Source organism: Micrasema longulum, unplaced genomic scaffold, assembly GCF_059751315.1.
Source record: "Micrasema longulum isolate JH-2025_06_02 unplaced genomic scaffold, ASM5975131v1 h1tg001915l, whole genome shotgun sequence".
Taxonomy (NCBI): Eukaryota; Metazoa; Arthropoda; class Insecta; order Trichoptera; family Brachycentridae; genus Micrasema; species Micrasema longulum.
The window spans coordinates 63,246-88,199 of NW_028279089.1; the positions used below are offsets into that span (position 1 = coordinate 63,246).

Sequence of the window (24,954 nt, forward strand, 5' to 3'; positions counted from 1 at the left end):
AATCAGAAATGTGGTCATATTTCCTAAGACCAAAAATGTATTTTAAACGAGTCAGACAAGTCTAAATGCGTCATACTGAGAAAAATGACTTTGAGATTTTGACATTCTTGCAATTTTCGACCAGAGTCAATGTACTCAATATGATTTACTTGCAATTATTATTAATTATGCATTCAATAACAATTATTATTTACTAAACAATGTACTCAATATGATAACACTGTTATATACGAGTCAATTCAATAAAAGCAATTATTTATTAAAAAATGACTTTAATGATGACTGAACTAACTAGACTAGACGAGACATAAAATGACTAGACAATAATAAATTTCTAATGTTACCCTAACGGGTTTTTTAAAATTGTAAATAAATAAATAAAAAAAAATACTTAAAGATTGAAAAACCATGACCCGGATTCAATTTAACAAATTTGTAAAAAATTGGTTACTGGGTTTTGGTCGAGAAAAATCGGAAAATTTACTCAAAATACATTCCTAATAAATTATATAACTGTATAGTAAATTAACTAGTAGGTAATTAAATTATTGTTTATTTTTGCATAAAAATGTCTGCCTTAAAACAGGCTGTACCTAGTCAGGCAGACTAGACATGATCCAGAGAAATTTATTACCTAAGTGTGTATGTAGTAGATAAAGTAATTGTTATTTTTGTTAATAAACTATGATTTTATTATTATTTTAACTAATTGTTATTTATACCCTTAATTTGTTGCAACAGAGGGGGAAATCATTTTTGAGAAGGAAATATGGGAGTCTAGGCATTTACAGGGTTTATGACCTGTTGTTGGCTGGTTTAAAGTGGCCACTTTACACACTGTGTTTCACCATTTCGCCCATGTTAAAACATCCACAATTCCTCAACTCTTCCATTTGTTGACTTTCGTGAAGTGAAATAGCTGAAACCTTTATCATGTAGGTGAGATTCGCGTTTTCAAACTTTCGTCTGTATTTACCGAGGAATTACAAAGCTGGCGCTTTTGACATCTCGATACTCGATCTCAAGGATAGTGAAACCTATGGAAAAAATGTATTGCTATTTTTTTTTTAATGGTGGCAATGTTTTTGCGGCTAGATGTTCTTATATGTTAATAGGGCAGAACCTAGTCACATTATCTCTGCATCTAGCCGTTCATTTTCAAAACTGTCAGTTATGCCAGAATTTAACTCGACTTCAAAATTTCAAATAGACTTTTTAATAATAATCTGGCCATCTCAGAACGATTTAAATTTTTTATTTATAGTAATTAAAGCATAAACTGCTCGGCGAAATTTTTTTGGACACTTTTAATACGTAGATGTGTGAACCGTGAGGTGCAAGACCCCTTGGGAAAATACAGATGTACCAACCTCAAAATTCAAGGGGGTCGGTAGTGTATCTTCGTAATTGCTCGTGAATTATACCGTCATTGAAGGTATGACGTCCTCAACTTCCCGTTGTGATCGCGGCCCTGGTAACAGACATCTGCATACTCGAGGAGTTGAAGAAGCAACCTTTGACCCTATATTTGATTATCAAAAATTATTTCTCGTGTAAAACTGACAAATTCCCTCCTTAAAAGCTATTGATCTGTTAAGAGATCTACCGTCCATCTCAAAAAAACCTTTTAAGGTTAAGTTACTTAGATGATGCAGCAAATTTCACGATATAAATCAAGATTCAACACGAATTATAATTTTCCGCACTCCGCTCAACCTAATTATTAATAAATTAATGATAGATACAATTATTGATGGGTCATGGGTTCGATTTCACCGATGATGCTTAGCGAGATTTTTGCTTAAAATTATCTTAGTTTCCTCAAAACAGCAACAACGACAACAACAACAACAACAACAACAACAAACCATCCCCGTAGGGGTAGGCTGAGATAATAGAACGCCATATTTATTTACTAGTAATTCGAATAGATCATGTCAAAGTCTACAACACAAAAAAGTAGTTAGAAATTAAAATGCACCCAACGATCCATAGAAAGACAGGTGCTCGGTGTATCAAAGAGACAGAGTAAAAAAATAAAGAAATTAGGCGCTGAACCGGAGTCGTGGATATCGTGGATCCCCGTAGGGGTAGGCTGAGATAATAGAACGCCATATTTATTTACAAGTAATTCGAATAGATCATGTCAAAGTCTACAACACAAAAAAGTAGCCAGAAATTAAAATGCACCCAACGATCCATGGAAAGACAGATGCTCGGTGTATGTCTAAGAGACAGAGTAAAATATAAAGAAATGAGGCGCTGAACCGGAGTCGTGGATATCATGGATCCCCGTAGGGGTAGGCTGAGATAATAGAACGCCATATTTATTTATAAGTAATTCGAATAGATCATGTCAAAGTCTACAACACAAAAAAGTAGCCAGAAATTAAAATGCACCCAACGATCCATGGAAAGACAGATGCTCGGTGTATGTCTAAGAGACAGAGTAAAAAATAAAGAAATTAGGCGCTGAACCGGAGTCGTGGATATCATGGATCGTGCAGCGAAATTGAAATGGCGGTGGGCAGGACACTCGGTGAGGCAAAATGATGGCAGGTGGACACCCAGAATAATAAAGTGGAGACCGTGGGCAAACAAAAGAAGTGTTGGAAGGCCACAGAAAAGATGGGGCGACGACATTGCCTCTATTGCCGGTAAAACGTGGATGATGAAAGCGGGTGATAGGAAGGAATGGAGACGTTTGGAAGAGGCCTTTATCCGAGTAAAAAATATGTATCACAACTTAATATATAAATCTATTTTGTGTAATTCTATAATTGAAGAAATATATGCATGTAAAGTTGTATCGACGAATGCTTTCAAATTGTATGTTTTCTAGTATGTATCTTTGTTATATTACCTGATTAAATTATTTTTTTTAAAAAAAAAAACAGAGAGGGAAAACATTTTTAAGTAGGGAATATGGAAGTCTAGGCATTTACAAGGTTTATGACCTGCCATTAGCTGGTCATAAGCAAATTACTTCTAATACCCTCAATTGTAGTCTGCATTACCCTAAAGCTAGGGTTTCCTAGGACAGCGGTGCCCGTATTTTAACGGCCGTAGTGAACGGTGATGCGGTAGACAGCCGTCGTAACGTCGACTAGAGAGTGGTTTCCTAGTGAAACGGTGTTAAATGGTGTTGATAACACAGTTTTCCTAGGAAACCACACTCTAGTCACCGTTACGACGGTTATCCACCGCATCACCGTTCACTACGGCCGTTAAAATATGGGCACCGCTGTCCTAGGAAACCCTAGCTTAAGGGCTGTTTCACCCATCACGTTATGCATACTGTAAATATAAGGTATCGATTATTAATTAATATAGTTTCATGAAATGATACTTGTTTTTTTTCTGTTACAACCTAATGAATAATAATAACAATAATGGCCGCCCCATTATAGTGTACATTCTGATTTACTAGAGCGCGTCCAGAAAAAAATTCTAAAACATATTTATTTTAAAGTACATATTCCAGCTGCTTTATTTCATTATAATCAATTGTTATCTTCAGCAAATCTTATGAAACTTTCTGATAGAAGAATCCTAACTGACCTAATATTACTTTATAAAGTGATCAATTCATTAATTGATTGTCCTGATTTGCTAGAGTTGGTGTGTTTCCGTGTACCTGGTCGACATACCCGCCACAGATCTCATTTTTGTTCTGCAAGTTCTAGGACCAACTATCACATGCACTCGCCTATCCCTAGGCTCCACATATATGGTAATTAGTATGAGGACAAGGCTGATACATTTGGTTCTGGACTTGATAGTTATAAAACGAGTCTGATTTCTTTTTTTCTCTCGCAAAATTATTCTTAAACTCTTCTTCATATTTATTGTTGAAAACGTTTCCCTTTTTTGGTTTTTCATATCGAAGTATTTATTTCGTTAATATTTTTGGTTGCTTATGTGTATTTACCCACTTGTTACTATTTTTATAGTTATAAAATTTTATATTTTTTTGTTATGTATTTATATATGTATCTTTTTTTTCATATTTATGTTAGATATATATTATGTTAAATGCAATCCATGCCGTTTATGTCAAAAAAATAATAATAATCATGGTTAATTAACAGAAATAACCATTTATTTATCTACTACATACTTAGGTAATAGATTTCTCTGGATCATGTCTAGTCTGCCTAAATAGGTACACCTGTTTTAAGGCAGACATTTAAATGCAAAATCAACAATAAAATTACTTCAACAATGTTTGAGTATGTCCAAATGCTTGCAGACTGGCTGGATTTCCTCCCTAGGGAATTATTCATATTTAAATTTATTTCAGTAAAGGTAAAAGAAGTATAAAGATTGGTAAATTGTATTCAGACGTTGCTTAGTAAGTGATTTGGTCCAGCCGGATGAATTGTTTGTTTCAAAGAGTTTGTTTGAAAATGTCATAACAAGACGTAACGCGTCACAATATACCCTTTGTATATTTTATAAAAAATAAAGTAGAATTTTAATCCAATAAATTTGTTTTATTTTGGATACATTACCAAATTAAATATGGAATTCTACCGATGTCTGCATACACAATAAATATGAATATTTAAGGCTTTTTGGTGATACCGACATGGGAATAAACGTATTCTTCATGGTGATTTGATAAATTGGTTATCTATAAAACCTTTGGAATGTTTTGAACGAACTCGCCGTACTGCGTCAAATTAAATTCCGAGTTCCAGGATACGTTTTTGTAACATGTTTACACACTACACTTGCGGCTGCCTTCACTTGGTACTCTTCCAAACATCGTGATGACTTCGGGGTATCCTCATTATTTTTTTTATTAATAAAGCATATGATCATTATTTTATTCCAGTAAAATGGCTATATAGTGCAGAGCCAATTCTACAATATAAATATGAACATAATTATAAACATAACCATAAACATAAATATAACAATAAACATAAATGTAACAATAAACATAAATATAAACATAAAATAAAATGTTATATTTGCAGCACTTATGGTGGTCTTAGCATATCCCGCCATCGCTCGAACAGCGGTGAATGGATCCACCCTGCAGTGGCTTGGAGAATTTTGTTATTAGAGCTTTTCAGGCGTTCCCATAGGCTCCAGGCTCCTTGGCGAAGTAGGGCAGCGAAGGTGTTTATGCGTCCAGCTGTAAACATTTCAGAGGCACTGCAGTACTTATGCAGTCCGAATAATTGTCTGTATGCATTATTATACGTGACCCTTAATTTATTCCACGCTGCTTGCGTATAGTTGTTCCGTAGTTCCGCTGTATACATGGACGTCAAATACGAAGTAAAGGTGATTTCCTTCACTTCGTTACTGCATTAAAAAAGCGTCTTGCTAGCATAGAGGCCCTGCCATTAATGGCTCTTCTCTACCTCTCTATGTCCTGAACATCTTTACAATTATCATGATAATACGTTGACTTAGAGATTACACACTCGTTGACTTATGATTGCGATAACTTAAGCATGTTCATTATTTTTCATTGTGATCGCTCAAATTCTAAGCATGTTTTTAAACACGTCGATAGTTATTTGTAATTGAGCTGCTTGGGTGATATTAGGAACGCTCTCACGGCCGCAGAAAAAGCTTTTATATCGCGTATTTTGTATGTATGAGGTCTATATTTTCTATAATAATTAAATGAAATTCTCTTTATTTGTTAATAGATTATCGAACTAATTCATGTTTTTGTGTATCTCAGCGCTATGGTTTTTTAAAGTTTTATAATTTTGCAATTATTCCGACTGTGACGACACAACTTCTAGTCGAAGAGTTTTGCCGATTGACTGACTGATCTGAACTTTGTATACTTTGTGGAAATCTATTATTAGTTCTGAGTTTATACACTATATCTGTTTGTTTACTATAAATATGTATGTAGGACTGGTGCTTTCCCAAATAAAATAATATAAAATACGTAACTTCCAAAAAAAAATATGACCCTACAAAAACGCGACATGTTTGGCCTTGGCGATCGTGACGTCAAGACTCGTAACGATGTTTTGTTTCGAATCGAACGGTCACAAAGTTCAAAATTTAACTGAAACGGGGCGTATTGGGGGCGTGGCCCCGCAATGGACTATATTTTTGAACAATTTTTGAACAATATTTTTTATGGTAAGTACTAATGAGTAAAAATATTTTTTTTCACTCGACAGTATTTCATAGACCCTAATTAATTTCATACTGTAAATAAAAACGTATTATTTACCTATTAAATGTTGTGTAGGGACTTGCGCCTTCACTCTTGCTGATCCGCAATCTTGCTAGCACGAAAACCGAATGACGACACTTTGACCCACCAATCAGACAGCCAGAATATTGAAATGACCTCACTGCCTAGAAAATATCTAACTTAAGAAAGTTTCCACTTTAAAAATAAAAAAAATATACTTTTCCGGAGTAAACGTATCAAGACGTTAAAGGAGCCGGCTTTGTAGTCACTCGGTAGATAAATACAGATGGTATAAAGCATATCGTCTTAGAAAGTGTCAAAAGTCTTTTAAAATTCATGTTCAAGCGAGCATTTTTTGCTTTAATTGGGATTTTTTGGAGTTTATAATCGCTTTGAAGTGGGAACTTATATAAATTAGAACTATTTTAAATGCTAATGAAGTATGGAACGCGGAATAATTTTTGCGGTCATTCATTGGTTCGTTTCGATCATATAATGTCGATATGGCAAGTAGGTAGAACATATCGCGGTTGATACAGATAGTAGAGAAGTTAAGTAAACCGTCTCTATACATATACAGATGAAGATAGCGTTCAAGATCTGGACTTTTTTGGTTTAAGTTTACAACGATTTAAACAAGCACTAAATAAATAGTCCAGATTTTGTCTCGATGTCCCTTATGTTTGTCAATGCTTCTTTCTTTTTTTTGAAATGTTTTAAACTATTCTTTTATTGTAATATTTAAACCTTATAAATTGTATACATGGACAATGTCCGTTAATAAATAAATGAATAAATAATCGAGGCGCTGGCTTACTGTGGTGCAAAAAAAATATCAACAATCATTCATCAGCAAATCGATATTTTTTCACACATCGTTGATCTTTGTGACCGAGAATCGCAGGTCTTCTTTGTTGCTAGCAAGAAGCACGGCATCATCAGCACACAAAAAACTCTGTAAAAATATTATTACGACGAAATTATGCCGCGCTAGCTTTGACATACAAATTTTACAAACATACAGTACAGAGTAGAATACATTAAAATCTAATTTAACCGACGTTTACTCTTCAATAGGCAATGCAGTTCTATTGAACATAAAGATAATTACTCGAGTATTTGTTAAGCTTCAAGATTAATGAATTTTTCCCTCACATATTTTCAATTGCAAAATTTGCACAATGCGACACCTTTGAAATTGTGTAAATTGCAAAAAAAAATACTCGTTTTCTTCTAAAAAATATAAGCGTCATTTTATGATGCAAATGGCACTTAATTTAATCATCACCAGTTCCCTATTCGCACCAGTGGTGCATAGGGAACCGTATGTGCACTCCAATCCAAGCGTATTTTGATCATTTTAGTGCGTATCTGGATAATTTCAACCAATGATAGAGTCAACAACTATAGTATTCAAATTAATTGCAAAAGATAGGGAAAACATTATTTATTTATTTATTTATTTATTTAAAGAAAACAACAGCCATTACAACAAAAAATACAGTATATACAAATAAACCAAAATTTTAGGCCAATTATAGTTTTCTATATAAAAACTAAATAGAATGTAAAAATTTTTTAAAAAAGCGTAACTGTATTAAGCCACTCCGTATCATATCACTTGCAAAAAAAAAAAAAAAAAATAATAACTAAAAGTACAAAATTTAATTTATTATTATAATTTTTAAATAATTTAAAAAAAAAAACATTTTACGGATCCCCACGGAGTAGCTTCAGTCAGCTTTTCCTCTTAGACATAAATACAAATGTACAAGTATATAACAAATTACAAATGTTAAATAGATAGTACTGATTAAGTTAAATGATTATTATCTGCAATTATAGCCTTGGCATTTTTCTTATAGTTAATTAAAGTTAGAAAATATATATCAATTTCAAAAAAATGTTTGTTATAACTATTTAAGATTCTGGGAAAAGGTGCATTCTTGTTGTTATTTGCCAAGAGAATATGGAAGTCTAGGCGTTTACAAGTCTTATGACCTATCATTGGCTGGTTTAAGTGGCCACTTTACACACTGTGTAACATTCACCATTCTGCCCATGTTTATTTTTTTTTCATTTAATTTTTTTTGCACCACAACAGGCCAGGAGGCCCAATTACAGTGGTGAATTACATTACAGAACAACCAGACTTGAGAAAAATCATATTTTTAATCTTTGTGTTCTCACCGGGAATCGAACCCGGAACCTTTCGTGCGTGAGTCAAGCGTCTTGACCACTACACCACGGAGGCCGCCAAAACATCATTTAAACATCCACATTTCCTCAACTCTTCCATCTGTTGACTTTTGTGAAGCAAAGGAGCTGTAACCTTTGACAGTTCATAAGCCCTGTAAATGCCTAGACTTCCATATTCCCTTCTCAATAATGTTTTACCTCTCTGTTGCAATTAATTTGAATATGGATAACTCCCTAGGGAGGAAATCCAGCCGGTCTGCAAGCATTTGGACATACTCAAACATTGTTGAACTATAGTATTACTTATGAGCGTTATTACTCCGAGGTTGTGATATAATTTCGGTTTACGGGAAGGCAACTCACCAATCAGCAAAAAATACTGAATAGACTTTGCTGAAAACACGATACAATTTTGTAATTTTTTTTTGGCTTAGTTTAATAGTCTATAAACAAATAAAAATAATATGAAAAAAACTGAACTTTGATATTCAAATACGTGGAGACCAAATAACAAAATCAGCAGGGTATCGACTTAACTGTATCTTTTAAAAAATGATGGACGAACGCAGACTGAAATAAATCATCAATCACTTTTTTAAACTTTTGAACCAGGATATGAACTCGCGTTTTTCTGATGTGCACTGAGCTTCCAATTATTATTGTTTTGTATGTTATTTTTATTTATTTATTAATTAATTTAAAATTACGTTATTTGAAAATTCTTGCTTCACAAGTTTGACATATATGGCTTTTAGGCTGTGCCGGTGTTAAGCTTATTATAAAACAAAAATAAAAAATATTTCTTAAAATAAATTAAATTATAGTGAGATTTGTTACAACACGATGGAATTCCAGGGCCCCGATTACAATGGGTACTTAACATTAATTTTCAATTTTATCTACGAAGTAAAATTATGTTTTCTGTGTGAAACGCAGAATATGCATACTATTTTTTCTTCTAAACATGTTCAATTACAGGTTATCGACGAAGATACTTTAAATGTTCATGCAAATATACTTATTTTCGTACACATAAATCGATTTTTCTTTATATACAGTCGAAGATAACTCTGTTAACTTCCCATGGTAATTAGGGCTCTGAGGTTTTATTATTTTTCACATGTTTGAGGGCATATTTAATTTCATTGTGCTCAATTTTTGGCGATAATTCAGATCCTACATTCTGTATACAGTTTATCGAGTTTCGCGTAGATTTTTTCTATCCTACACCGACTACCACACAATAAACCAGGGGCTATCGTGTACAGAAGCGATTATGTGCAGCTTACCATTTATATTTGACTATCCATTATAATGTTTTACGGTTACTTTATTACAGAAAAAACAAAAAATAAAAAATAAATATTTCTCATAGTTCATTGCCGCTATTTGTATTATTCTCGAAATATAAATAAAAATATTAATAAAGCGCGCCCAGCGCCAGTGTTTCACAGTGTGTAAAGTGGCCACTTTAACCAGCCATTGACAGGTCATAAGCCCTGAAGATGCGTAGACTTCTATATTACCTTATCTTAAATGTTCTTCATCTCTGTTGTAATGTGTTAATTATTATCATGTTAAAAGTTGCTCCAGCAATTCCTAGGCGGGTTGCGAGCTGTCTGTGCATGCTTCCATCCTCAGTTATGTGAACTCCCAAGTATTTAAAGCTGTCAACTTTCTCAATTCTCTGTCCGTTATTATACAGAGGCCGATCAGGGTCAGGATAGGATCTGTTGCACATAATCCGAGTCTTTTTGATATTGATGAATTGGCTACCGATGTCGCTAATGTATAAATTCCTAAGCCATCTAAAGATCATTTGCCGTCATTTGTTAACAATACACACACAAGATAATGCATTGTCTCGTAGATTGTTTACAAGAATACACGTTTAGCTGCACACAAAAGACGTCCATAAAGCAAATGACTTTTGGCCGTATTGCATGGACAAAAAAAATGAGCAAAAAATTGTTTGGAAAACTGAAAAGATTAGGGTATAAATGTTAGTAAATATTTGTACAAAACTACTAACCGACTTTTCTATGTCTACATGCAAATCCCACTATACACCTTCACTACAACAGTTGGACCAAAATATGAAACCAGCTTGCTGATAGGGCACATTCTATATGAAGTTAACACCAACGCGCAACAACAACAACAAACCATCACGCCGATTCCCCGTAGGGGTAGGCAGAGAGGATAGAACGCCATAACACTCTATCTTGGCATACAGACCTTGCTTCCTCTACATTCATACATATTCTCATGCACGCACGCCGATGATTCCTACTTTTGACATGTCCATCTTCAAGTATTTGATGGACTTGATCGTTCCATGTCTTTCTCGGTCTTCCTCGTTTGCTGCATCCATCAACATTCGCATCGTAGATCCTTTTGGCCGTTCTTTCGCTGTCCATTCGCTCTACATGTCCAAACCAACGCAGCACCCCTTTCTCGATTTTGTCGATAATGCATGTCTCAGCCTTACACACTTCACGGATCTCGACATTTGTGCACCTATCATACGTCGTTTTACCACACATTCGCCTGAGGGATCGCATTTCGACAGCATTCAACCTACTTTCATCATTATTTTTCCAATTCCATACTTCGCTCCCATACATTAGAGTTGGAACTAGAACTCCGTTGTGAACTGCTAGTTTAGCCTCCTGCAATAAACATTTGTTTGCCAAAGTAGATTTTAGTGCACCGTTCACCCTGTTCCCGGCACTCACCCTCCTTTCAATGTCTTTCTCGGCCTTTCCCTAGTAAACATACTTCTTAGGTACACAAATTCTTCTACCTGATTCAGAATATCTCCGTTCACGCTGATCTCACATTTAGATATATTTAATACAACATTTATTTAATACAACATATAACTAAATGTTGTATTAAATATATCTATATTATTTGCGTATTATGTTATTTATTTATTTATTTATTTTATTAGGTAAACAAACAGTATGTACACATATATTGCCAATTTCTTTGTATATTAGAGTAAGAAACTCATGCACACACCAAAAAAATTGTTTACACTTAATACAATAATTTAAATTATGTTCAATATAATAAATGTAAAAGTAACGAAATGAAAACATATTTATATGATAATAATGTTAAATGTCTGCTTCTCTCAAAATTTCAATAATTTTTGACCTAAATTTACATACATTGTCACAAAAAATATCAGCCTCGGTAAATATATTGTTATATTGGTCGCATATTCTAGGTATTGTAGATTGTTTCAAATAGTTTGTTGACGCGTTTTCAATGTAAAACAAAAGATTGTTAGATGTTATGGCGTTCTATCCTCTCTGCCTACCCCTACGGGGAAACGGCGTGATGGTTTGTTGTTGTTGTTGTTGTTAATACAACACTTTTGAATTTTAAAAGGCAGTGTACCAATTTATTATCTCCGAATTTAAATACTTAAATAATACTATGTTGTTTATCATTGTATACCTTTCATTTACTTATATCTGTATTCTTAATTTTTATTTTTCTACATTTTTTGAATTTTAAGATTCTTTTAATATAACCGGCGGCGGCGGGAGAAAATGAACTTCTGTTCTCTCTACTGGAATATATGTATGTTTGTAATATATGTAATATTAGTTTTTAAATATTTTTATTTTATTTTTACTTCATATAAATTTTTTGCTACTTTTGTGTAAAATAGATGTCTTTTCTCTATATATAAATATATGAAGAAATTTCTAAAATAAATTAATTTCAAACTTCATATTCCAGCTGCTTTATTTAATTTTATTCATTTATTTTATTCATTTATTAGTTTATACATACAATGTTACAAAATGGCACAAAAAACACTCTGGCAAATTCTGCCAGTACTAGGAGTAGGCTCAGTATATGAAGGGTCGGCAAGCCAGAAATATTAATACGCCTAATGTTGCAATCGGTTCCTATATGGGCAAATGCCTGTTCTAAGAAACCGATTTGTTGCGGCAAATATGATTTACGAATATTTTTCCTATAAATAAAAAACAATATTGAAGAAATAAAAAAAAAAAACAGTTATACCCCAAAAGAGAAGAAAAGAGAAAAAAAAAATTTTAGTTTACATTAAATGTAAAAATACAATTAAATACATAAATATAAAGCATACATACTTCGTACATATATATACACATACATACATATATACACACATATACATACATATATATACACACATTCATACACAATATATATGCACATGCGAAAATACAATAAATTTATATATGATTCAATGGGATAGCATAATATTTAGATTACTATCTTCAATAAATTCTCCGATTCCTTACTTCCAATGTCTGTCAACCAAATTTTTAAATTTCTTTTCAGTACTGATGGTTTATCAAATTTCCAAAATGACGGTATCAGGTTGTATAGTTTAGGTCCGTGATATAGAAATGATTTTTGGAATACCGCTGTACGTGCTATTGGAATCACCAAATCGTTTCTTACTGTACTCCTAGTTGAGTGCGCGTGACTCACAATCACCTGAGTGCTCCTATTTTTGTGGATGTCAAGTATTATTTTCCTTATGTAGATTTGCCTTAAGCCAAGGACGTCTAAGGATTTGAAAAGGCCTTCACTCGGATGATTGTACGGTTTTCGCAATATTATCCTCAATATTGATTTATGTACCTTAACCAAGGGATCAAGATTAGTCTTGGCTTGGCTTGGCTCAATTATAATCAATTGTTGTCTTCAGAAAATATTTTAAAACTTTCTGATAGAAGAATCCTAATTGACCTAATATTACTTTTTAAGGTGATCAATTCATTAATTGACTGTCCAGATTTGCTGGAGTTGGTGTGTTTCCGTGTACCTGGTCGACATACGTGCCACAGATCTCCTTTTTGTTCTGCAAGTTCTAGGACCGACTATCACATGCACTCGCCTATCCCCAGGCTCCATAGATATGGCAATCAGTATGAGGACAAGGCTGATATATTTGGTTCTGGACTTGATAGTTATAAAACGAGTCTGATTTATTTTTTCTCTCGCAATATTATTCTTGAACTTTTCTTTATATTTAAAAATGTTTTTCCTTTTTTTGTTTTTTCATATTTATGTATTTATTTCGTTAATGTTTTTGGTTGCTTATGTGTATTTACCTACTTGATACTATTGTTTTAGTTATGCAATTTTATAATTTTTTGTTACGTTTTTATATATGTATTTTTTTTTCATATTTATGTTCAATATATGTTAAAGGCAATTTATGCCGTTTATGTAAAATAAATAAATAAATATGTAAAACATGTAAAAGCCTACAAGGCGTTTAAATAAATAAAGAAGTAAATAAATATTAAACATTTTAGGTAAAGACTAGCGAAGGCTGGATTGATGGGCTGTGGGGACATCTTTATACTTTTCACAAGGACGCCTTGGATAATGGACAAAGAGACGAGAAAAATAAATGCTTCTGCAGAAAAGGTACTTTTTCTATTTCATTTTTTATTTTATTAAAATAAACGGCATGTTGTACCTTTTACAAATATTTATTTTATTTATTTGACACTTTATATACATACACAATAAATATACATATAAGGGCGGGCATATTGCCTTAAGGCTATTTCTTCCTACCTACCCAAACCGTTCAGTTTGAGAAAATTATAAATACATGGACATATTGAATCTTACAATTTTATACAAAAATTAAAAGCAAAGATTAACAAAAATAAATATAAATATATAAAAAAATTACACTATACTATGAAGAGAGGAGAGGGGATGGGAAGGAAAGAAAAGGGATAAAGGAACATTTTAAATATTTAGATAGTGACATTTCAATCTTGACTTAAATGTAAATAAAGAAGGGGCGTCTCTAACATTTTTCAATTTGTTTATTAATGATGTTGCTAAATCATTCTCTTACTCTCGTTTTTGGCTTTTCGCGGACGACAGCAAAATTCTCAAAATAATTCAAACTTTACAAGACTGCTTTCTTCTTCAATCAGACATTAACTCTTTTAACCAATGGTGTAAAGTCAATAAATTAGAACTAAATATTAAAAAATGCAAAATAATGTCATTTCATAGAACAAAACAACCAATTTCCTTCGAGTACCTATTAGAAAACTCCAAAATTGATGTAGTCAAGTCCATCAGAGATTTAGGAGTTGTTTTGGACTATAAACTGACATACAACGAGCATATAGATAATACAGTAAATAAATCACTGAAATTACTTGGCTTCATTAACAGAATATCCTCTGATTTTACTAATGTCCGTACAATCAAAACTCTTTATTGCTCGACTGTTCGCCCTCTGCTAGAATATGCCTCCTAGAATAGTGGTCTGGTCTCCATTCTATGTCAATCGCATAAATCACATTGAATCAGTCCAACATCGCTTGCTTCGAAAAATAGCGTGGATGCTTGGACTAGAGAGAGATAATTATTCTTATGCTGAAATAGAGTCAATGTTAAATATTTCTAGTCTACAAAAACGTAGAACTAATATTGACTTCATATATATGTTCGGCATACTAAATGGTATAATCGATGTTCCATCATTACTGGGACAAGTAAAATTCAATATTCCGACTCGTAGATTGAGAAACAATGAAGTACTGTTCATCGATCAGCATAGAACAAACTATGGCCTAAATTCTACAATGACCCGCCTTTGTCGTATTGTTAACTCAAGACAGGATCTGGACTTTTTTGGTTTAAGTTTACAACGATTTAAACGAGCACTAAATAAATAGTCCAGATCTTGTCTCGATGTCCCTTATGTTTGTCAATGCTTCTTTCTTTTTTCTTTAAATGTTTTAAACTATTCTTTTATTGTAATATTTAAACCTTATAAATTGTATACATGGACAATGTCCGTTAATAAATAAATAAATAAACATTGGTGGGTAGATTATTCCACAATCGAGCGGCTACTACTGTGAAAGAGGAGGCAAAAAAATTAGAGCGACAGGGTATTAAAAGGGTTCTCTCGTTACTAGAACGAAGAGATAGCCCGTGTTGTAAAAGAGGTTGGATGAGCTCTCTCAGATAAACAGGCGAAGTGGGATATTGTGAAGAAGTGATAGAATGTGAATGTTTCTTCTATGCCTGATACTGAGCCAGTGTAGTTGCGTGCGATACTCGGTTATGTGGTCAAAACAAATACACAAATTACATAAATTAAATACAAGAGCATCAAGTAATTTAACTTGCGAACAACCTAGGACTAACAGAAAAAAAACAGTTTTGTGTAGACAACAATATTTTTTTGCAAATCACATTCCAATGACCCAAAAAATATACAAAACATATACGTACTTAAAAAAACACCTAAATAAAACAGTTCTTACAGCCCGTGTGACGAGTGATAGGTGATGTTATTTTATCGACTTTTTATTGAAACTATTGTTTTATCTTTATATCAATTCTTCTGTATGTGTGATGTTAACCGATTTACGTGCGGTTTTCAGCGAAATGTAGATCTTTGCGCTGCGCGTGTTCGTAGATATTAAAATTTTCAACCGAATCTGTAAAATAAAGTTAGAAGCATAAACCTTTTTTTCATCGACCTACCAGGCAACACACACAAAAAAATGGAAGGATGTTGCTTTTTTGTGTTTTTAAAGAAGTTTGATTTTGAATGTTTACAAAAATTCACTGTTTATGGATCTCAATCAGTTTATTTACTCAAATTTCTAATAATTTCTACTTATTTACTTCTTTTTACTGGAGTTTTGGTCGTACTAAATTAATATTAACTGACATTTAATACATTTTTAAAAACTGCATTCACCAATAAAGTGCACCCCTGCGGGTGAAAAGAGCCGAGTTTGACATTTGCAAAAAAAATTATATATTTGAAAATGAATTACTTTTAATGAAATTAAATTATAAACAAGTACCTAGGTACCTACCTGCTTATCAATAAAAAGTCTTTTTCCAAGGTAATAGCAGGCAAGCCAACGTTCTGGCAGGACAACGTGTATCGGGTCCGCTAGTAATATCTATAAAATGACGCCTGTCGGCCGAATTTTCTATGTAAATATCTTTTACATCTTTTCCTTTTCTTTTCTAGGCCGTTGCCTCACGGACGGACTGATCGACGTGACAGATTGCTACTACGGGTTCCCCATCGCCCTCAGCTACCCTCACTTCCTGAACGGAGACCCTCGCCTGCAGGACAGGATCCAGGGCTTGATGCCGACCGTGGAGGACCACGGCTCGCTGGTGTGGCTGCAGCCGAGGTCCGGTCTCCCGCTGCGAGTGGCGGCCAGGTTCCAGATCAACATGGCGCTGACGGAAGACATGTCTTCCATGTACGATTTGGAGGCGTTTTCCAAATTCACATTGCCGCTTTTGTGGTTTGAAATTGTAAGTGTGATTCTTTGGCATTTAGATAAAAAGGTACAAGTCATTTTGAGGTGATTCAGGGAACCCAAATAGTCAACTTTATCAAAACAATATTTCTTTTTCGTACATTTTGGGAAAACTCCGTCGTACAAATAAAAGCACTAATTTTTAATACAAGAAAACATTTTTTATGTGTTCTATAGCACTTTACATCTTCACTGATAATTATATTTGTCCATTTCAATTTATTTATTATAGTATATACGTTTATGTTCATTACAAAAATATTTCAAGAATAATAAATAATACGAAAAAATCAATACTAAAATTTAAATGTACAAAAATGGTAAAATAAAAATACCGAGCAAAATTAGAAAAAGGATGCAATCCTCTTCAAACTTTTTTTCACTAATTTTTTTTATTTTTTTTAATATATTTGGACCCCTGTATTTAGTAGCCTTACGTGTCATGTACAAGGCTAAGGTACTAGGAAAAAAAAAGTTTTTGTTTGTCTTGGAGATGGGATGTTCGATCACTGATTTTGGTTTATTACCTTTATGAGTCCAATCACCATTGTTGCAAAGTTCAAGAACAATGGCGCATGATAACTAATTTTTACTACAGTGTGGATATCTGTTAAGGATATTCCATCTTTCCTGCATTCTGCTTCAAGATTATGGCGTTGCAAACTGAAAAATGGGCACTGAAATAACAGATGTTCTATACTCTGTGAAGAAATATCATCGCACGGACAATAGTCATCATTCCTTAATTTAAACCTATATAGATAACTTCTCATAGGTCCGTGTCCGGTAAAAATTTGGGTCGTTTCGAAAGTACTTTGGTGATGATGACGGAAGTTTGCTGCATCAGCCAGCGTTGGGAAAAACATTTTAGTGATTTTGCCTGCAGAAGAAGCGCGGTAATGATCCTCCCAACGCTGCTGCGTATTTGTTTTATACAGCGTTTAGCAAAGCTAAGGGGAAATTCTGAGAAGAAAGGTGCCGTTCTTTTACAAGTTAAATAAATTTATTTATTAATATATACGCCCAATGGGCATTTTTTAGGACATATTTATACAAAGAAAATTATTATAAAGGAAAGTAGATAGACAAATGGTAGACTCGGTGGGAGTGGAAGCGGGAGAGAGGTGTTAATAATTGAATTTGATTCAGTGATCTTTTGAAAGAAGACAACTTGTTATCAAAGAAATCAAGACTGGTATGTTTGTTGGCAGACCTAAGAATTCTGGACATAGGGGAATGAAAACCATAGTTAGTTCTATGGTTATCGGTATGAAAGAGCCAGTTTTGTCTGAGGTTTCTCGTTGCGATATTTAATTTTATCGAGCTCAGTAGTTCAGGCGCACCAAAGAGTCAGTTGAGAATTTTAAATAGGACTAGAAGGTCGGATTCATTTCGACGGTCTTGAAGAGAAGATATATTTAAGGTAGTTTCTAACTCATTATACGTATTTTGGTCTCTGGATAAGCCCAACCTCCAGCCTATCTTTCTTAAAAATCGATGTTGAACTGATTCAATATTTTTGATGTGAACATCATAATTTGGAGACCAGATAACAGAGGAATACTCTAGGAGCGGGCGAACTAGGGAACAGAAGAGATACGGTTGAGTCAAGACATTGGTCTTACTACTGGCATTACCATCGGCAGGTTGGTTCTGCAAGCAGGAAGATAAAACAGCTTAAGCTGGCTATGTCTAAGTTAGTCATAAAGAAAAATACTCTGTATTACACCTTTCATTCTCATCACATATCCTCATTTAAAATAAATATTACAAATGTTGTAGTGATGCATTTTACTGTTTATTTAGCTAATTAACGCTTTCTCGTACGGGCATCTTCAGACTATGATAATTGCCTTGGCAAATATGCCATATGCTGCAGTCCCTAATGAGTCTATTGAAAGGCTGGCTGATAAAATAAGAACGAAATTCCACATTGAATTTCTAGCTGTACAGTGCCCTTGAGATAAATTCTGTAAAAAGGCGCTATATAAAATAACGCAAAATGCGAATTCTATTACTGTAAAGTAGACAATATTTACATAAAAAAAACGATTATTTAGTTGGTCAAAGAAAATAACACAAAAAAACATTATTTATTTGACACTTTATAAACATATACAATATATATACATATAAGGGCGGGCATATTGCCTTAAGGCAATTTCTTCCTACCTACCTTAACCGTCCAGTTTGAGAAAATTATAAATAAATGGACATATTGAATCTTACAATTTTATACAAAAATTAAAAACAAAGATTAACAAAATAAAAATTAAATTTAAAAAAATAACACTACACTATGAAGAGAGAAGAGGGGATGGGAAGGAAAGAAGAAGGATAAATAAACAATTTCAATATTTAGATAGTGACATTTCAATCTCGACTTAAATGTAAATAAAGAAGGGGTGTCTCTAACATTAGTGGGTAGATTATTCCACAATCGAGCGGCTACTACTGTGATAGAGGAGGCAAGAAAATTAGAGCGATGACAGGGTATTAAAAGGGTTCTCTCGTTACTAGAACGAAGAGATAGTCCGTGTTGTGAAAGAGGTTGGATGAGCTCTCTTAGATAAACAGGCGAAGTGGGATTATTTAAAATACTGTGAAGAAGTGATAGAATGTGAATGTTTCTTCTATGCCTGATACTGAGCCAGTGTAGTTGCGTGCGATACTCGGTTATGTGGTCAAGTTTGCGAAGATCAAAGATATAACGAATATAAATATTATATTTTAACATTAGCTCATCTTTAAGATTTAATCGTTATGCAACAACTATGGGGAACAGGCAACCAAAATGACATAAACAGACTTTAACTGCAGCAAAATAAAATATATAAGCTAGTATATGACCTCCTTTATCTAAAACCAACCAAAGAACTCTTTCTTTTTCTTTTCCTCATCCGCTCCTAAGCGGCGCATGTGGACATCATCATTTGCCTCCAGGAGACCCTATCACCAGCCGGCATTTTTGCCTCTTCCCACGTCAATCCAGCGCCCCTTAATTCCGCCGAATAAAGTCGAAATATCGTCATCGATGGCCTTTCAGAACGGCGTGAGCCCGCAGGTTTAAAGAAGAGGCAACTCGGGTTTAGGTTCTCCTGAGTCATGCGCAGCACGTGTCCAAGCCAGGTCCGCCGCCGCGTCCTCAAGACGCTTGTTATAGGAGGCTGCTGCGTCCGTTCTCGGACTTCAATGTTAGTTATAAAATAGAACCACCTTAAACCTAATATTCTTGATTGATTGATTTGGTGTTTATTTTGTAGAACTCCATATTCAAACTTATAACACAAGAAATCAAACACTGATTTGAGTCTACTGAACACTTTATTTTATTTTTACAAATATAAAAAAAAAAATCGTGACAATTTTTTCGCCTTGTTAGGGCATTTTCAAACGAATGTGAAGATTAGATGGATTGAATGCCCTTATCTTCTTCTTTGCAGTCTCAATCTCGTCCTCCGTTGGTCTCTATTCTCTGCAGCCCTCTTCAGCTCGATATATGAGGCACAGTTAAAATCTTCGCACACTTGCTCCAAATATTCCCGTCGGGGGCGCCCTCTATAATTTGTCCCCTCAGCCATTCCCTCTATGATGTCGTGCAGGAGACCCTTATGGCGCATAATGTGGCCGATCCATCGGGCTCGCCTCTCTGAGATAGTTTTGATTAGGTGCCTACCTTCTATTCTGTTGAGAACCTTGTCATTAGTGATGTGGTCTCTCCAACAAATTCCTAATATTTTTCTGTAGCACCACATCTCGAAGGCCTCTAGTCTTTTTTTATCTCTGTCGGTAAGGCACCATGTCTCACAACCGTAACCAATATACATAGTTATATAATTCAAGGTACTTAAGTAGAAAATAATCTTATGAACTATGGCATGTACATTAATCATAATTGAGGGAAAAACCAACGGTTAAGGGCGAGGCTAAGTGTTTAACTCTTAAAAGACTGTGATAAATAATCCCTTTGCGCGCGGTGATGTAACATCGTGTTACCACTAGTAAAAGACGGAATAATTTAAAGTTCAAAAATTAAAAAAAAAAAAACATGGAGACATACTGTTTAATAATCCCTTTTCCATTATTTGTGCAAATAAACATATTATTTAGCCCTGTTATAGTAAAATAAATTAATAATCATAAATACGCCGCTCAGATTACGCGCGTGCGTTTCTCATCACTGTTATCAACCGGCTGAAATCTGAATCTATTTTACACTTTACTTACTTTTGTTTTTGTCTCTTTCACACTAACACCTGCCATAGAACAGCGTTTCTGTCTTCCTTGTGATGAGTTCTATCTTCGTGCTCTTTCTTATACATATGTGTTGCTGAATTAGCGGACACACTTTTTTCGCGTAGCGAGGATAAATATTTTTTTGTATTAACATCCAGCATAGTTGTACAAAATTCACTTTCCAAATCCGGTGTGAAAATGTCCATTTGAAGATTACAAAAATACGAATTCATCATTTTAAAAAATAAGAGATATATCAAGTCTCGTGTCCTATGTCGACTAGTGTGACATCACAGCCACGCAAGAGTTAATAGGGAATGGGGAATTAAGGTATTTATATTTGAATTACGGGGAAAACATAACAAAGTAAGTATTTATTGACATACAAGTATGTATTGTGCGATAATTAATGAAGCTTTATAGTTTTATAACTTTAGATAATTTTATCTAATCTCCAATATTTCAAAATAATCAAGTGAATATCCTTTTTTGTTTGTATGTAGAATTTCGATGCCATCTTCAAAGTTGAATGAGTGACTATTTGTTAGGATATGGTCAGCAAACTCAGAACAATTATTGTTTTTAAGACATCTCATATGTCCTTTAACTGTAGTTTTAAAAGTACGCGATATTTTTCCTATTTATATTGGCATTATATAATGACTTGCAGTCATGGCACATCAATTTGAAAATGCCTGATCGATCTAATTTATCAGTTCTTTGTTTAGTGTTTTTTAGTATACTTTCCATATTATTGGTTGTGTAAAATGCTGGTTTTATGTCATCCGGTAAATCTTTTAAAATTTTATTTGAATAATTGTTAATGTATAAAAATCTTCTCTACTGTCAATTAATATTTAACTGTGAAAATTTTATATAATTTGTTATGTTAGTTTGTAACCCCGAAGAAGGCATAGTATTGCCGAAACTAGTTGGTTGTCAAATTATAAAAAATATAAGTGGTACATAAAAACAAACTGATTTTATTTTATTTTAATATATTAAATAATAATGTTCCATAAAGTAAATGCTTCAAACAAACATTAAAAGCTTTAATAGCTTCCATATTCAGACATAAATTAGTTTAAAATAAAATTAAAGAATATAAAAATTATATCAACTAGATTATATTATATAGATATAGGACAATTAAAATTATATACATGTAAATATTTTTTTAATTATTTCGTATTATAAAATTACACGATAGTAGCTTTTACCCGTGACTTCGTTCGCATGGTATTAGGGAGAAATTAGTTTTGTCGTTTATCAATAAAGATTTTCCGGGTGGATGTTTAAACATAGGCAGAATGGTAAATGCTACACAGTGTGTTCAGTGGCTACTTAAACCAGCCAACACAAGTCATAAGCCCTGTAAATGGCTCGACTTCCATATTCCCTTCTCAAAAATGATTTTCCTCTCTATTGCAATAAATAAAATCAAAGTAACATAAGCCCATTATCTCTCAAGTTTTAAAGACGCTCCAAAGAGTAAAAAAAATATCGCCGTAAATCTTTTAATAAAATGTTTATTTTTTCAGGGAATGTACGGGTTACCCGACAGTATGGCAAATCGTTTCAAGTTGTACTTGAACTTTCTACCGAAGGCAACACAAGCACTGATGTGGATCTCCCTCATATTGGCTCCAGCGTTCTTACTCCTCGCGTTCTGCTGCAGACGAGGATCGAAATCCTCAACCAGCCACCGCGCTTCTTACAATCCAAAACGCCGGCCTTCCCGCTACGCAGAATCCATCAGGAAAATGTCCCAAGACTTAGAAGCCAAGCTGCAAGGAGTCTACGGACCTTGCGAAATACCGCTCGATGGGAACGAAAGCTCGTCGCCTTTCCTACATTCAGTCGACATGAACACTTCAGACAGCGATGAAACCGACCATTCGCCGAGCGACGAAAGGCGTCCATCTCTCATCAAGACTCAAACAGACAAGATCAAAGACATGGGCATCAGTCTTGGCAACAGAATCCAAGGAAATATCGACGACCTAGCTCAAAACATCAAAAATTTCACCAACAGACTTGGCGGGGAAGTCGAAGTCGATTCGGAAGACGCAAACAACAACGAAGGCTTCAATTCCAACTCAGATTCTTGCCAGTCCAGCGGAGAAGACGACAAAGCGGAACAGGCGGAAGATTGCGAAATGGAAATCGTAGACGATGGATGTGAGTTCGACGCCCCGTTCGATGCAAACAAAAGAAGACGCTCAGAGGAATTCGCGAGACTAGAAAGGAAAATGACGCTTTTAGAAACTGGCAGCCAAATGCCAGAGAGTGAAAGAAGAGAAATTCTGTCACGACTACCCTATCTTCCAGAAGAACAAGTTTGATTGGCCAAAAGAGATTAAGACTATAATTTGAATGACTTAGAAATAATTTAAAACATAACTGTGAACAGTGTGGTATGAAGTGTCAGTTTTAGCATGTTAAGATATTATTAAGTAGACTCTTGCAGTGTTTGCCGTTACAGCGGTGTACTTTGTAGAATATGAAAAACCCCTTTAAAAACTTTATTAAAGACCAGCCAAATGTTTAATGTTTCAAATTTCACTACGAGAACATCTTACATTTCCAATATCATTAATTTTTATGTTTATCGACGGCAATCAAAAGGCCTTTAGTAAATTTACCGATCACTATGGAAGTGGATATGATAATAAACTCGCGCATGCGAATACGCATAGGAAAGATTAGTTTATCGTGGTCAGGTGGCCAAATGTCAAACGTCAATGCTTCAGTTTCAATTTGTACGTTTGACGTTTCTTTAGCGCTTTGCTTTCCCTGTGTGCGGCAATATATAATAATGCAATCATCTTTAATCGATACATTTAAGCTAATGATCCATTGGAATCGGTAGGACCGTAATCAATCGCGGTAACAAAGTTTTATAGCGTCGATTATTACCGACTGTAGCGCTCATTGGGATTAGACTACTCATCATGGATAGTGCAGTGCTTATTAATCGATATATTCTATGCTCTAAATTATTGCGTTACTACATAAATATTACCGATTGTTACAAAATCGGACAATGTTTCATACGTTATTCGTTTTTTAGTGCAACTGCGTCAAAGTAATTTGTTAAAATTGTAAGCATTTAGACTTAAGACACTAACATTGATTTCATTACAATATAACATTGTCGGTTTCTGGCACAAGTTGGTAATTAAGCTTTCACTAATGAGGAATTCCAGCCCAACCCGGAATTAAATTTTAAAAATGTTTTCGTGTACACGTGAATATTTAAAAATTTTAAAGTAGGATGAAGTATCTCAAAAACACGCAAAAATAAATAAAAAGTGTTAAAAATAGTATTCATTTTAAAATCGTAAATAATGACATCACTCCTCATATCTACGTGTAGTATTTCCGGTTTCCGCTTTAAAGCCCCCGCACCTTGTTAGGAACGTTTTGACCATAGAAAACATTTCAATTTGTTGACATTTCAACCAGAGATTATGTCAACTTTCTAGGTTTTTAAAAATCGAAACGTTCGTAAAAACGACCATAACATAGAAATGAGCAAATTACGATCAACTAAATGAAGTAATCAAAGCAATATTCCATAGATTCTGGTCAGTTTTGTTATTGGCTGGAGAAATACAACTTACCGCGGTCAGTGAAAGTAAGAACGCCAACCGTTTCATGACGTCACTACTAAAAAGTGACACACTGATTACAGTCATTTGGCGCGGTATTTGATAAATGTAACTTTAAACAATCATATCTTTGTAAATAACGCACAAAAAAATAAAAATATGTATTTTTGCTTAGTTAAATAGTACGCTAATAGAAAATAAATAAACTAGAAAACAGTGGAATTCCTCATTGTGATGTATTGCATTTTTGATGTTTGAAGCTCACCCCAACTCAGCAATAGAAACACAAACTACAAATACATAATAACATATGAGAAATGGATTTAGAAAAAATAATTGGGTTTTAAGAATCAATATGGACATTATG

At 34.0% G+C, this 24,954-nt stretch overlaps 1 protein-coding gene across 1 annotated transcript in view; it reads left to right on the top strand.

The window, feature by feature from the left end:
* Positions 1 to 24,745, top strand: part of LOC148273552 (platelet glycoprotein 4-like) — a gene marked incomplete at its 5' end in the record, with an annotated part of 43,503 nt that extends 18,758 nt beyond the window's left edge. Inside the window, 3 exons of the mRNA XM_088238545.1 lie at positions 13,720 to 13,834; positions 16,437 to 16,732; positions 22,515 to 24,745. Of these exons, the coding sequence (XP_088094671.1) occupies positions 13,720 to 13,834; positions 16,437 to 16,732; positions 22,515 to 23,318 (1,215 nt within the window). The remainder of the gene's footprint in view (positions 1 to 13,719; positions 13,835 to 16,436; positions 16,733 to 22,514) is intronic.
* Between the last annotated feature and the right edge of the window lie 209 nt (positions 24,746 to 24,954).